This window comes from Anopheles coluzzii, chromosome 3, assembly GCF_943734685.1.
Source record: "Anopheles coluzzii chromosome 3, AcolN3, whole genome shotgun sequence".
NCBI lineage: Eukaryota > Metazoa > Arthropoda > Insecta > Diptera > Culicidae > Anopheles > Anopheles coluzzii.
The window spans coordinates 10491937-10506779 of record NC_064671.1 but is presented as its reverse complement, the minus strand read 5'-3'; the positions used below and the strand labels follow the sequence as shown (position 1 = coordinate 10506779).

The window sequence follows — 14843 nt, the reverse complement described above, 5'->3', positions numbered from 1 at the left end:
CATATGCTGAGTCTAGAAAGTGTATACAGTATTGTACATGAAGTATTAACTGTTGGTGCGCGATGGCTGAAACAAATTTTGCATCAAGAATATCTGCCCGTCCTACCCGAATGCACATTTATGCTGGTAATTGATGAAAAATGCATCTTAATACTCCAATACCCCATTCTATATGAACAATAAAACCCATATCACGTCTATCGTAGTTCAAAATGATGCTATTTACCAGTACGTTGGCTGCTCCAAAATAGCTTTTTCTCACAAAACTCCTCCGTACGGCTGGTGTTACCACGCGTTGTTAAGCAGGATGATTGTTTTACATGGTTCGATGTATTTCTCTAATATGCAGCTTAATACTAGTTGGTGCGTAACAGTTTCTCCATTTCCTTCCGCTTCTTCTCTATCAGCAGCTTGCCGTTGGTCTTGAGGGTGGTGTAGTTGTTGACATATCGCGTCTTCACCGTGGCCATCATAATAGTGACAAATTCATCGCACTGCAAGTTGAGGGGAAAAGTAATATCCGTTAGTTTTATCTTCTCTTCATCATTCAACCAATAGCACTTTCCGTCCATTACCGTTAAATGCGTCTCTGGGCGGCCAAATTTCACAAACGGACACTGTGGTGCATGCTTCCGGTGTTCGCTCCACGGATCGTCCGACTCTTCCCAACCGTCCAGCTCTTTGCCACACACGAAGCAAGCCGCTATGTCTATCTCTGTCTCCGTCCCGTGCCAATAGAAGCCGGCCTCAGCCATCTGCAAAATCGTACCCAGTTTAGCAAACGATAATCATTTTGGGTGGTTTCTTCATATCGATGCAATACGCCACCGTATATCGGCATCGTGAATGTTTACCTTCTGTATGCTGCATTGTTTATCATCGGAAAATGGCCAATGTTTGAAGCTTTTCTCGCGATCCTCTTGAAGTAAGTATATTTTAGCACTGTTGTGGGTGGATTCCATAGCGTCGGATAACACTTATTTGCAGAACGATTGAAATTATTAACAAAATAAGCTTCCGATTTTGCTAGCGAAACGATTAGGCGGTTTTCCTGCTGGAGCGTTCACAACACTTTGACAGAAACAGGCGTTTGAACGCGATCGCCTTTTAAAATTGACCAAGGTTGCTAAATGAAGGTACGATTCATAAATTAAGAAATTATTGGATGTTGAAATTTGAAAACGGACTATTCCAACAATTACAGGCGGTCCCCGAGATACACGGTACCTCTTATACGCGGATTCGGAGATACGCGGTTTTCTAAATTTGACAGTTCTTTGAGCAAATTGTACTGATTTGACACATCCATTGTGAAATACCAAATAATTTCCGTATTGATCGAATGTAAAATACCATTTAAAAAGGTTGAAAACTGTTCAATTCATTAGAAACATATCAAATAATTAATTTGGTGGCTAAAACCATCCCCTACTTGCAAAATTACACGAAGATTAATGATATTTTGGCTGAAAATTACGAGATTCGACTTACGCGGAAATTCGAGATACGCGGTATTTTGCGGCCGTTTTCGGTCCCCATTAACCGTGTATCTCGGGGACCGCCTGTACTTATTTCACTTAATTACTACAACCATAATTGTTTCCATTGATTTTCCATAACTTGCTTCATTGTCCTTATTCGAACAGAAAATACAGTAATTCATATGAAATTTATACATTTCAATTTCTCTCACCCGAATCGACACGAACCCTGCAATCGCTCCTATACCATTTGACAGCGTTTGTCAAATCATTAGCTGTCGCTCTACCTACCTTGGCCATCGACCTGCCCTCCCCCTAAACACCATCAATACAGTGTTGGAATATGTTGTAAATTTTGCAAACGTATGGTGGAAGGACAAAAGCAGGCGACAAAACAGTGCAAATCCCTGCTAAATACCGTGACGCACATCGCTGACCGCCCGTTCTCAGTTTCCCGCACCAGTCGGCCAATCGGAACGGGAGCAAAACTAGCAAAGTTCGATCGATCCGTCGAACCGTCAGCACCTTTGCACACCGATGCGGATGCATTGACACGGAGGAGTAATTACGCCTTTTTCTGTGATTGAGAGAGTTTCTCTTGGAGGCAGCGAATAAAAACACGTACAGCTGTGTTGTGCCTGTTTGTTGTGCCGTTTGCAGGAAGAACCAGGCGAAGCAATAGATCTCTTCAACCCGCTGGAACCATTGGCTCAGCGGAAGCTTCCATTCCTCCCCCTCCAGAAATTGGATGTTGATCAAGTGAAAAACGGCTGCTGAAATCACAGGAGTAAGTAGACCCCCACCTCCCCCCGAGGCGAGAAGGAAGGAGGGAAAAGTGAGCGTTGAAACAAAGTAGGTCTTGGAGGATGGGTAGTATGAGGCGGCAGTACGGAATATGTACTTGGTCGTCATAATACACCGAGTGGCCTGGGCTCCATTCGCCTCAGCAGGAAGCATTTGCCTGATTGAATTACTCATGTCGATAAAATCGTTATTTGTTGTTGTTGTTTCGCCTGTGGCCTTGAAGAAAGTCACTGTGTGCAGTTTTGTGCAAAGGAAAATGTGAGGGGTGGAGAAGAAGGAGAAGCAACAAAAACAACAAACGGTGTGAATATTTTCACACAGAAAAATACTTCTACTGCCCAATAGAAAGCTGCAATTAACTACCGCGTACGTATTGGTGGATGATACACACACAAAGGCGCACCACCCTCTGCCACTCTCTTCCGGGAATGGTGGTGGTGGTGGTGCTATCATTATCGCCACAATTGTTTGGTCATTAGAAAATTGTGCTGAAATGCCTTTTTGTTGCGTTATGCGTTATCATATTCCGTTTCTGTGTGTGTGCGTGTTGAAAATATCGCCATCCTCTTACTCATCGTAGAGTGCGTAGACAAACAAAGCAAGCCAAGAGTAAGCGAGATTTGAATGGCGCTCAGAACGAACGATAAACGATATATCACATGCTGCAACGACCCACGACGCCTTCTGCCTTCAACTATTGGCTCATCCATCGGAATGATGGTCTGCAATGTTGAGCGCCGTCCCAGACAAAACTGAATTAACCAATAGAAGAAAGTGCGCCCAAACTCTAGTCCTGGTGTGGCCTCTGCGCCGTGTTTCATTTGTGCCCATTTTCATAAGCAGCACACACTATTTAGAACTGGCTGGCATGTACCACACACAACAAAGGGGAGCCTTATCAGTAGAATGCAAATTCGCTACGGCACCGGATGTGTGTGGTGGAACAATTTTCCGTTCTGTGTAGAAACAGAAAGGTAAAACTATGAATGAAAAGGGAGGGAGGAGCACAGTACGCAGTACTTGCTCGAAACCAAACCGGCCGCGGATCAGAATATTCCCACCGGTTGAAACGTTAGCTTGGTTTCTGTCGCCTTACCACGCACCAGTTGCACTAACTTTAACAAACTGTTAAGTAAAACATACTCACAATTTGCTCAAAAAGTCCCCTCAATATGAGCTTCATCAGCAATGTGTCACGAAAGCTTTACGACGGTTTCGATCAAACCTACGAGAAAAGTAAATTAATTAATGAAGCTGTTTGAAATTTCTATTGATTTTGAAATAGATGCATAATACCTTTCCGCTTCTTCTCTTCCCTCTTTTCCAGTATTCATCATGTCGGCCGGACCGTATAATTATTCGTATATCTTCAAGTACATCATAATCGGCGATATGGGAGTCGGCAAAAGCTGCCTGCTGCATCAGTTCACAGAGAAGAAGTGTACGTAGAGTGAAAGAGGTGAAACAGTGCGGCCCTGTGATGCGAGAACTAATATTGCCATTTTGCATTACACTTCGCCCACAGTTATGGCCAGCTGTCCGCATACGATCGGTGTCGAGTTCGGGACGCGCATCATCGAGGTTGATAAGCAAAAAATTAAGCTGCAAATATGGGACACGGCCGGGCAGGAGCGGTTCCGGGCGGTGACACGATCGTACTACCGTGGTGCTGCCGGTGCACTGATGGTTTATGACATTACGCGACGGTAGGTCTAGGGCAAGCATTGTCTATAAAGCAAAAATTAGCACTACGAGACACAATTTGCGCAATCGTTGCAGGTCAACCTACAATCACCTGTCCAGCTGGCTGACCGATACGCGCAATCTAACGAATCCCAGCACTGTGATATTTCTCATCGGCAACAAATCGGACCTCGAAAGTACCCGCGAGGTGACGTACGAGGAGGCGAAAAATTTTGCCGACGAGCATGGCCTGCTGTTTGCGGAAGCGAGCGCAATGACGTAAGTGTGTGTGTGTGTGCGCGCATTTCACGGCGTACACAGTTCGCGTACAGTGCGCAGTTGACCAAATAATCCATTATACACGTGTCTCATGCAGCGGTCAAAACGTGGAGGAAGCATTTCTAGAAACGGCCCGAAAGATCTACCAAAGCATCAAGGACGGGCGGCTCGATCTGAACTCGTCCGAAACGGGCGTGCAGCATAAGCCGGCCCAACCCGGCCGAACCACGCTCAGCAACGATGCACAGACGAACAAGGAAAATTGCTCCTGCTAGGAGGTACATCGGGAGTTCCATTGCCGGGTTGGCGCGGGTGCGTGTGTGTGTGTGTGGCAACGATTTTTACCCCGTTTCACAGAGCGGGAAGTGAGTGAAGGAGGAACCTACCGTTCGAAACGAAACTACAAGTTGCGTTTCGTGTTAGGGCAAAGTGTCTGTGTGTGTGTGCTTCTTGAAGCAAGCATATAATTAGGACCCTTAATGCGAAATTGCGCCAAACGATTTTTTTCTTCTATAGTTTGAAGCAAACTCTAAAGATAAACCCAGAAACCCCGCTTCCAGTTCCAGTCATTTGTGAGATCGAGTTTGATAGGCCTACGGCAATTTTTCGTTTGTTACTATTCCATACACATCCCTGCCCTGCAATGCTAGGCTCTGCAACATTCGAAACAGAATATCTTTAACCTTTCCCTGCAATTTTTGTTAAGTTAATTTGTTGTTAATAGTTTACTGATTGTGAAGATCAAACGAGCAGCAGCAGGAACGGAACGAACCGCTTCAAACAACTAGCGTGTGTTGTAGGTACTCTACTGCTAATCCCCAGGCACGGCGGAGAGCCGATTTTTAAGTGATGAAAGGATTAAGTATACCCAATTTAGTTGATCGGTAAGAAATGTATTTTATTGTACGCAAATATAGTAAGCAAAAGGGAGTTTTATTTATGTTTCCCCGCAGTTTTAGCTGGTTTTTGTTTTACTTTTATTTTCGTTCCTTTTTTTGTTGATCCTATATTTCCCAAAAAAATACAGAACTTGTAATGTTCCATGTACCAGGATTCTGTGCAATGTAAGCCACAGAGCAATCTCTAATCCATAGGCGTATTCGTATCGGTGGAACATAACCCCTTCAACACATGATTGTTAATAATTAACCAAAACCTTTGTATTGTGGCGTTTGGAAGGGAGAAATCTATAATTCATAGGGAACAGGGCACGATGCAAACGTGTGCGGTTCATTATGAGAAGTCGAACAAATATATGCAATGATAATGATGCTTAATCATTATATGACACAACTTAATATGTGTGTGCGTGTGTGTATCTTACCAACATCACACTCACTCACCCAACCCAGGGGTTTATGAAAAAAAAGAAGGAAAATTCAGACAGATTTAAAGGATAAGGTAGACAAATTGAATTACTTTTTAACATTCTATTGAAATTCCCCAACCATCGCTATTAAAACGATGATCGTATTTTGAGTACAAACAACAAAACAAAAGGCGAACAAATCAACCAAACATATGAAAATAGTGAAATTGTGCATCACATCACAGGCAGCAGCAGTGCGTTTTTTGGCGGTAGAATTCAATGCAAAACAGAAAAATAATGATATTCCAACTCTAACGACCCAGTGTATAGCTCTTCTGTGTAATCTTCCTTTCGGTGCCTGCATGCATGCAGCATTTACCGCCGAAAACTACACCTGTCCCTTATGCAAATGCAGCACATTTTAATATCCGCTGAGTTATACTGTTTAAAAAATAATGTGCAAATAAATCACAATGTTATTGAAACACTTTAAAAATGAAACAATTTAGACAAAATGCAAAAACAAGAGGAATTAAAAAACAATACTATTACTTTTTGGCAAAGTGAGAGAGAAACGAGTTAAATTGAGCATATTTGAGCACAGTAAAGAGTAAAATTTCAACAACAACAAAACACACAGTGCGCAGAACGAAGTATATCGTTTATCGGTATTTCGAATATTATGTAGCAAAATTTCTAAAAACAAAACAAAAAACACTCACAACTAGTTCTTTCTACAGTCCCTTATCGGTAGTGCGAATAACATTGCAATGGAAAGTTTAGCGGAATGGCGGTTTAACATTGGCCGAGTAGTTAGTTATAGTTGGTAGTGTTTGGTACCACCAGCCAGTCAGCTTGCAACGACACCACGACACGAACGAAAAGAAGAAGAAGAAGAAAAAACTGTACGATCACCACCACCTAAAACCAGTGTAATTACTGATTAATGATTGGTTATAGGTTGAGCTATGGATTCAAACATCACTAGTAACATAGAAACTTCTGTAGTAGGTAACTAGTGATCGGTGAAAAGTGGTGCGGCGGTATGTGTGTATGTGTGTATGTACACGTTGGCATGACGATCGACGATCAATATAACAGAAACTAATGTCGTATATTTCTATTTTTGTTTTTTGGTACCACAAAACATGGGTTTAGAAAGAAATTCTAAAAGTGTTCTTTCATGGGTGATATGGGTGAAATATCGGTCATTTCTTCACAAGTATTATGTTTCTTTTTCTTTTATTATTGCAATTCTTCATGTGCAGTACGGTATTGTGTGAGAGAAATAGATGCCTGGGCTCGTATGTATGTGTGTGTGTGTGGTGCGATCGGGACACCGATCCAGCCGAAAGTTTCGTTAATACTTTTTAATTACGTTTTATTACCTGCTTCATCCCAATGCTCTTCTTCTCCGACCGTAAAGGAGAGAGAGAGCGGAATGTTTCTGTTTTTGAATGTAACGAAAACAAAAAAAAAGGTTTAACCGGTCGATCAGTTCCTCCGAAATCGTGTACAAGCTTATTAAGACTTATGTTATACCACGGTATTAGTGCCCGGGTTTAGTCCGATTCAGAAGCGAATCGAACTCCGCTCGGCGCCTTTACATGCGCTTCGTGGCTGTATAAATGCTACCTTGAGCGCGATACGGTACTTGATTTTAGACATAGGTAAATTAATTTTCAATATTTAGCAGTTCATTTTCTTATTTTTTGTTTTTGTTTAGCTGAAGAACTTTCTCCCAAACGATCGCTGCGATAGGCCGCGTAAAAGTGGATAAAACGGGACGATTTTTTTTGTGCAAGTCGTTAAATCGTGTACCACAACAGCTTGAATAAATATATGGTTATGCTTTCGAAAGATCGTGATCGTCGCGTGTCTGTGGAATGAGTTTTTTTCAATAAAAAAATGGATTAAATAGGAAAAAGCTAAAACGATAGTGTGGCACCACAAATTCGCCCTCGATGCCCTCCCGCTTTTTCTAACCGACTCGACTAAAAGGTGGTGTTACAATTTGTTTTCTGTATATCCTTTCCGTATTTGCCCGTCCAAGAGCCACCTGTCGTGGGCCTGCACACACACACATGTAATTGATTGTTTTTTTGTTATACTATTTCCAACAAATACTAGCCAACAACAATTGGTGGAATGTGGGGTTTTCTATCCTCGCCACTACCTAGCCCGCCGTTCGCACGGTTCTATCACACACGGTCAAAAAAAGAAGGATCCTGTTAAACGATACACATATACACATGCCACTACAAAGAGAGCACACACACACAGATTTTGGGGAGAATTTGTGAGCATTGTTTACCTTCTAGCTGCAGTGGAGTAACGGGGGGTTTCAGGGGTTGTCATAGTTGTGGGATACTTTCATGACTCTGTCTTAAACGAAATGAACGAAATGAACGAATCCTATAGGATTTTCCAATGAGTCTGGCCATGGAGTCCAATTCCCATCATATACAGTTGATTTCCTATCAGAAATAGTCATGCAAGTATCCCACAGCTATCAGAACACCCCTGAAAAGCCCTGTAATGGCGCTAGGCTTAAGGTTGCATTGTTGCAGTAATAAAAGCACCCGGAGCACAGTACTCCAATAATACCCAGAACAGAACACATCGAGAGGAAAAAGGATAACGCCACACACTAAACAGGTGTCTGCACTAATATGTATCCTTGTCCCTGTTCCTCGTATCTTATTGGAGGCATTTCCATTGCACAAATAGTTCTGGCTGCGGCCAAGGGGCAATGATAGGGATTGAAGGATGAGCCAAGGGACGCTACACTTTGCTATTATAATTGGATCGAGTTCTATCTATATCTACAGGCTTTCGTGTTGTAATATAGGCTTTTTCTGCTCGGGAGAGGCGTGTCTAATATCTTCGGCCGTTACTACTCTGTCCTTCTGTACCTTCTTTGTAAATAGCTCTATGCGCGAATGCAGTTTCTGGGCGTGCAATCATGCTATCGGTTGCTCAAACTTTAACTTTTGCTTTTTCTTTTTGGTATAGGTAATGACTTCCCTACTGCAAGTGCCAGTGGAAGTGTTCGGTGGATATAGCGAGTGTAGTAATAGTAGTAGTAATGATAGTAGTAGAAGCGTACAGGCAGTTGAAGAAGGGTGCTTGGTTGTTTGGTTGTAATCTATAAATACCGGGCATATTATTATTATTATTGAACTGTTTGATTAACTGGCTAATAATGTGTCCCCGTTTTAAGCTGCCTCCCGTGTACGCTTGAGTTTGTATTGGAGAATTTAAGCCATTTTTAGGAACCATCCGCGCTTCCATTTAATGTGTTCCGGGATTAGGTTCGCTTATTTTACCCTCTTCTAACTCAAACGGCTGAAAACGGTTCTTATATACTTATAGAATCGTTTACGATAGTGTTCTTTGTTTGCTTGTTGTTGCATTAAGTGTATCTCTAATTAAAATATCACGATCTCCATCCACTCTTCCCGCGTAGAATTGAACGCATTCTATTGCCTTATCCCATAACCTTTGGGGAAAATAAAACCAAGCACTTAGACAAATTGAACAAACGAAATACTCCTTTTCTAGTAGGGGTAAAGAGAGATAATAAGTTCGATAAAAAAGACTAAAATAATACATATGTGTGTAAATGCCAGCATCCCTGTACACGTGGAACATCATTCGGTGACTATTCGCTAGCAAATTCAGTCAACTATCTACCGTCTAATGGGGATAGTTCTGAACTCATCCGATGCTATGCTTCGTACGGTTAGCCTAATCTTAACTGAAATCTCATTGTAACAAGTCTTGTAAAACATTTCCTCTTCCCCTACCACTACCAAACCCAGAGAGGTATATATGTATAAAAGGAACACACACGAATAAAAGAGGTTTTAAAATCGAAATATGTAAACCATCTTACCCTCCATGCACGCGAATTACGTGACGAGCGTTAAATCACCGCCAGTGTTTCTTCGGGCCGAGCTAACCTCCGGTGCGGATGCTTTCCGTGCCAGTGCATCCGTAACGCTACCACCGCCCAGGCTCCCGTGGTAGCTGTTTGCCATCATCGACATCGAAAGACCGGCGGAGCCCTTGCCGGCATTGCTGCTGCTCGCCATTAGTTGCTGCTGGTACATCCGCCGATACTCGGCGTACATCTGGCGAGCTTGATTAAGCACACGCGTCACATTATGCTTGCGCACCATCTTGTCGAAGTGCATCGCCATCTCGTTGTAGTCCATGCCCGTCTTCATGATGTAGTCGCGATGCTGCAGCAGTATCGTTAGGCAAAGGAACATCAGGAACGGATTGCCTCCGCCGAACTCTTGCGGTGGTGGAAGTACACCCGCCACCTTCATGCTTGGGAGCGTGCTGCTCGGAATGGTACCGGCGCTGGCGGTTGCTGCTGTTAGAATGGGGCCACCAGCACTACTACCACCAGCCTCACCAAAGTTCACATCGAGCGGGCTCGGTTCCAGCGGAAGGGAGGTGATCATTGTCGGTGAAGCTAGCGTTTGCCTCGATACGATATCTTCCCGATCGGAGGCGATATCGCTAGCGCTAGGCATACCAGTTACAACGGATGCTTCGGTGCCCTCTTCCAGCAGCTCTCCATCACCATCGTTCACGGGTCGGTGAAGCAGCGCCGTCGGACGATTATCGATCGCGCTTGAGGCCGCATCGAAGAAGGGATTGTTGGGGTGGAATTTAAACTTAACGGCAGCCGGCGATCGTGAGAGCGGCGAGTCGTCCGAAGAGTCCGAAGAGTCGGGCAGAATCATTGAGTTTCGAGCCGAGCCCGGTACGGACCGGTCGCCATTTTTCCGCACCAACCGTATCGGCGTGACGGATTTCTTTCCCAGCGTTGTTTCTTCGATAATTTCCCCATCGTACTCCAGCTCCGGATGTTCGTCCGGGGTGGTAGCGGTGCGCTGCTGTATCTGCGTCACCTCGCCGGTAATCATACCGCCCGATACCGGGCTTACCGGTTCGCCATCATCACCACACTCCTGGTGCAGCGGGTTTTCCCACACAAACACATCGCTGCTGACGTTTGCGCTGGACGTGCTGATTCGTTTGCTGTCGCGATTTTCGCTCACCACACTGCCGGTCGCACCGCCTGTCCCCGTACGCCGGCGGCCCGGCTTTTCCCGGTACCGCACGACCTCGCGGTCTTCTCGCGTTTCCTCCGCTCCCGCCTGCTCGAGCGGAGAACGATCACAGATTTCGTCAATTGATTCAATTTCCATCGTTGCGGCTAGCGTTCGCGGCAGGCTGCCATTATTGTCGAGCTTGCTGTACGCGATGGTAGTGGAGGCGGTTGCAGCCGCCACGCCCAGTGGAAGCATCCGTCGGCCGTCGGAGTACGGCACCATGGAGTCGCCGCTTTCGGGCGGCGTTTCCAGATCGAGGCAACTGTTAAGCGTATAGAAGCGCTGCTGCTTGCTGTGGAAATCCGTACCGAACACATGCCGATCGAGGTTTTCCAGCTCCATGCGCAACTCTCGCGTCATAGACGTGGTCATTGGGAAGTATTCCTGCGAATCGTCCGGACTGCTACCGTCCCCAACCGGCGCAACAGCTACGGTGCCAGCACTCGCCACAAACAACTCCACCGGCCGATGAACTGCCGGCGCAATGCTCGCGTGTTCCGTCCCCACATCCTCGTTTGCTGCCGGTTGCTCCTGTTCCTCCCGCCGGATGTGAATCGGCGACACGGAGGCAGAGCTATCGTCCACAATAAAGCTGCTATTGTCGCTGGAGCGCGAAAGCGCCGTCGTTGTGGCCATCGAGTCCATCCCCACGCCGACACTCGTCGCGGACGAGTCGGAATCATCGAACGACGATTTGGTCAGCTTGATAACGGGCTTCGGTTTCAGCTCGTTGTACTCGATCGTTTCGGTCGAATCGTCCCGCGACACTTCGCTCGTCACACCGCCACCGGTCGTCGTCGTCGTGTAGCTGCTGGTCGTTGAGTCCAGCGAGCAGCTGTTGTTTGCATTGCTTCCCACGGCGCTCGCGTTCGTGAGCATCTTTTTCGTCACCAGCCGATCGCTGATGCGGCTCTTGTTCATGGCGGCAAAGTTAAGGAACTCGTTGAAATTTTTCACCAGCTTCGGTTTCGATTTTTCCACCTGATTGCTCCCGGCTCGACCCGGGGCTCCCTCGCCACCGCCCTCGATGCTGTGCGCTTTGTCCAGCGAGGCAAAGATGCCTTTCCGACTTGCCGCAAGCTTTTCCTTCAGGTCGTGAAAATGACCCACACCTCCCGTTCCACCGCCGCCCGCAGTGCCCGTGAAGTGTTTCTTTTGATTGCTTAATTGGCGGGCGATCATTTTGCCCGTTGCGGCCGACGTTGAGAAAAGGCTCCGGCTGCGTCCTATCACTGGCGAGTTTCGCACACTACTAGCCGCACTGCTGCTGTTCGTGCCGGGTGTTGTGGATTCTGGTTTGAATTCTGTCACCACTTCCGCCGCGGGGCGTTCCAACTCTTCCGCCGGCGGTTCTGGCGCCGACACGCTTTCCATTGACCCATCGATGAAGGGATTCGTTTTGCTGCTGTTCGCTTTTAGCTGATGCTGCGGCGAATGGAACACACTGTCCTCCACGTCGGTCGCATTATCGTCCTCACCCTGGTCCAGCGAGTGGGTCATTTCGAATCCCTCCTGAATGTTATCATCGTCCCCGACGCTGCGGACGATTTTCCTCTGCTTCACCAGCGCAATCTTCGCCTCGTCCAGGCTCTGGTGAACCTTCTGCACGTGGCCCACCTTGGTGGAGTAAATGTTTTCGCGCGTAATGTTCTCGTCCAGGCTAAGGTTGAGCCGGCGCGACGCATCCAATCGCCCCCCCACACCAACGCCACCGTACCGATCGTACCGGCTCGACGGATTGGCGAGCGGGTTCGTCGAGGTGCAGCAGGAGGAGCTGAGCGAAAGTGCCGAACTTTGCCGCCGGAGGGCGCACACCTTCGTGTAGGGGTTTTCGCGCGGCGTTCGCAACATCACCGACGGGCTTTGGCTGGGCGGTGGATGGACGCTCTCGTCCGACGGTGCCGGCGGCTCGTACTCTCGCTCGTACAGTGCCAGCTCGCCCTTCGGTGCCATCGGTGGCAGCGAGCTCCACAGCACCTCCAGCATGCGCAGCGCATCGTCGAACGCAAACTCGCGCTTCATCTCGAGCAGCAGCCAGCGGTAGCAGAACAGCAAATCGTCCGCCTGGTGGTGCTTCAGGTAGGCGAAAAAGTCCGGATCGTAGTACTGCAGCGCTTCGGACAGGTGGGCAAACTTGAGCGTCATCGCGATCCCGTCCAGCATAAAGTTACAGCTCAACCGCTCCATGATGGCGCAGAAGCAGATGTAGGCCTGCGCCTCGTCGCCCATCGTTACGAGCAGCGGCGAGGCAATGTCCGACATGCCCTGGCAGTAGCTGACCGCCGGATGGTTCAGCGCGTACGTCGTGAGCACATTGAACAGGGCGGCAATGTTTTGATTGTCGTCGCTGCCAGCGTAGAATGGATGCAGCCGATCGGTGCGAAGGACGTCCTTCCGCACCATGCTTGTAACGTACGCCAGCTCACCGACAATGTTGCCGCGCTGCATCGTGCTGCGCCACACGTCACGCAATCGAAAATATTCCGCTAAATTGAATGGCAAAAAGAGCAAAAACGGAAAGGTTACAGAACAATCAACTGTCGCATACTAAATGAAGTGCTACTAATTTCAATCAACGCGCTTCAGCAACCGACATGCATTATTCACGTTTCAAAAACGAAGCATTTTTGCAGGTGAATGGTTCCGAAAGGTAAACAATAAAATGAATGAAGCAATGTTTGACCTCGCGCACCAAAAACCGACCGATGCACATTGCACATACCTGACTTCCTTTTCATGTACTCCATCCGCTCCCTGCCGGTCATGCCGTCGGGGTACACGTTCAGTATGTGTTTCCACACGACACGTCTCAGGCTGGGGTCGATTCCGCCGAGATAGATCACCTTGCGCAACTGCTCGGGGGCCAATATTTGACCTACCGAATCTTGCAGCTTACGAAACTCGGCATCCGACAGTGGTGGCCTGATTGGTTGCGTTAGCAACGGATCCTCGACCAGGTTGAACGCTCGCTGTACCATGGAGAACGTTTTCTCCATCTGGTTCATGATCAGGCCGGGCAGCTTGTTCTGCACGTACTTGTGGCCGGCACCGATCGACTGCTGCAAAGAGACGAGCTCGCGCGGTATGCTCGGTCCCCCGCCCGTACTATTGCCGTCCCATTCCGAAGCCTCCGAGAAGGGTTTAATGTCGACGCGAAGGTTCAGGCACGGTTCGCTTTTACTGGCAATCGACTGATTGTGGGCCCGCAGGAAGGCGGCCTCCAGATCCCAGTCGGACAGTACGACGAGATAGCTTTCCTGTCCGTTCGCTTCGATCACCTTGTAGCTGATGCCGAAATCGGTTTTCAAATCGAACGCTTTGGCCAGCAGCGAGTACAGCACCTCGAGGTTGGTAATCTGCGGATCGACGCTGAACTTCCTCGTTTCCGATGGAACGTTTTTCTCACATTTCTGTAGAAGAGAGACACACATTATTTAGGCGAACGGTGACCATGGATGGATGTTATTTTCTGTGCTCGGTTCGCTTTTTTAATTACCTTCACTTTCACCCGAACCGCTTCACGGCTGTGACCATACATTCCGGACATTTTCGAATGCGTGCGTGCGAGGTTACTGACAAGGACGAGATACGCGCAAGACGCTGTTTTCTGCTCGATTAAGGCCTGACTGCAGAGGAGGTCACCAGAAGGGGGTAGGTCGTCTTGAGATGGTGTTCACATTAGAGGAGCTTTTTTTTGTTACAACTGTGGCCTATTTCCCGTGCCCAAAGGTGTCCGAATCTCTGCCGGATCAGTGCTACACCACCAAACACCACACACCACTTTATGTTTGCATTTTCCTAAGCACCGTTGTGGCCCCGACGACAGCTCTACGAATGTTGCACGATCCTGCGATGGGTGTCCTGTATTATCCTGCCCGCCGAAGGCACTGCAAGGGGGTCACACATTGCAGAAACACCATACGGTCGCAGGCACGTGGATGTAGTGTTGCCGCAGTCCACCGAACCAACCGAGAAAAGTGAGCAGATGGGCGGGCTTGAAACAACGAATCCAGCGTTTCCGTCTGTTTTCTGGTCCTTTTTTTGGTTTTTCCCTGCTGGTGGTTGTGATAAACTAGTTTTCCTCTTTGTTGACACTTTGACACATTTGACATATTGCATATGGTTTCCCAAGGTGGCTACAGAAAGGTAAGTGGC

The 14843-nt window shown here is 47.2% G+C and overlaps 3 protein-coding genes across 6 annotated transcripts; 1 reads left to right on the top strand and 2 right to left on the bottom strand.

Annotated features, from left to right (window-relative positions):
- Positions 1-311: 311 nt before the first annotated feature.
- Positions 312-1160, bottom strand: LOC120955252 (baculoviral IAP repeat-containing protein 5). Its single transcript, XM_040375949.2, has 3 exons — positions 855-1160; positions 576-755; positions 312-494 (listed from the first exon to the last, which is right to left on the bottom strand). The coding sequence occupies exons 1-3, from the start codon at positions 960-962 to the stop codon at positions 357-359; spliced, it is 426 nt and encodes a 141-aa protein (XP_040231883.1). The 5' UTR covers positions 963-1160; the 3' UTR covers positions 312-356.
- Positions 1161-1766: 606 nt separating this feature from the next.
- On the top strand, positions 1767-5205 carry LOC120955251 (ras-related protein Rab-14). 4 transcript variants are annotated; one of them, XM_040375946.2, is made up of 6 exons: positions 1767-2042; positions 2142-2268; positions 3613-3726; positions 3811-3991; positions 4065-4247; positions 4345-5205. In XM_040375946.2, exons 3-6 carry the CDS (start codon positions 3621-3623, stop codon positions 4520-4522), a joined length of 648 nt encoding a protein of 215 aa, XP_040231880.1. In that variant the 5' UTR covers positions 1767-2042; positions 2142-2268; positions 3613-3620; the 3' UTR covers positions 4523-5205. The 4 variants fall into 4 exon arrangements, with proteins under 4 accessions (XP_040231880.1, XP_049464132.1, XP_040231881.1 ...); XM_049608175.1 differs by having other exon boundaries at positions 1767-2268; XM_040375947.2 differs by lacking the exons at positions 1767-2042; positions 2142-2268 and adding an exon at positions 2364-2651.
- A 1574-nt stretch (positions 5206-6779) lies between these two features.
- LOC120955249 (uncharacterized) lies at positions 6780-14800 on the bottom strand. Its single transcript, XM_040375943.2, has 3 exons — positions 14185-14800; positions 13411-14098; positions 6780-13174 (listed from the first exon to the last, which is right to left on the bottom strand). The coding sequence occupies exons 1-3, from the start codon at positions 14233-14235 to the stop codon at positions 9471-9473; spliced, it is 4443 nt and encodes a 1480-aa protein (XP_040231877.2). The 5' UTR covers positions 14236-14800; the 3' UTR covers positions 6780-9470.
- Between the last annotated feature and the right edge of the window lie 43 nt (positions 14801-14843).

What these genes read in the sequence shown, in the direction of transcription:
- LOC120955252 (XM_040375949.2), bottom strand. Translation starts at nt 962, where the DNA reads ATGGAATCCACCCACAACAGTGCTAAAATATACTTACTTCAAGAGGAT. An exon ending in AACAATGCAGCATACAGAAG is followed by an intron (nt 756 to 854) that starts GTAAACATTCAC and finishes ACGATTTTGCAG; the next exon opens with ATGGCTGAGGCCGGCTTCTA. An exon ending in GCCCAGAGACGCATTTAACG is followed by an intron (nt 495 to 575) that starts GTAATGGACGGA and finishes CTCAACTTGCAG; the next exon opens with TGCGATGAATTTGTCACTAT.
- LOC120955251 (XM_040375945.2), top strand. Translation starts at nt 3,458, where the DNA reads ATGAGCTTCATCAGCAATGTGTCACGAAAGCTTTACGACGGTTTCGAT. An exon ending in CGATCAAACCTACGAGAAAA is followed by an intron (nt 3,522 to 3,612) that starts GTAAATTAATTA and finishes CCTCTTTTCCAG; the next exon opens with TATTCATCATGTCGGCCGGA. An exon ending in GTTTATGACATTACGCGACG is followed by an intron (nt 3,992 to 4,064) that starts GTAGGTCTAGGG and finishes CAATCGTTGCAG; the next exon opens with GTCAACCTACAATCACCTGT.
- LOC120955249 (XM_040375943.2), bottom strand. Translation starts at nt 14,235, where the DNA reads ATGTCCGGAATGTATGGTCACAGCCGTGAAGCGGTTCGGGTGAAAGTG. An exon ending in CGGTTCGGGTGAAAGTGAAG is followed by an intron (nt 14,099 to 14,184) that starts GTAATTAAAAAA and finishes TCTCTTCTACAG; the next exon opens with AAATGTGAGAAAAACGTTCC. An exon ending in GTACATGAAAAGGAAGTCAG is followed by an intron (nt 13,175 to 13,410) that starts GTATGTGCAATG and finishes CATTCAATTTAG; the next exon opens with CGGAATATTTTCGATTGCGT.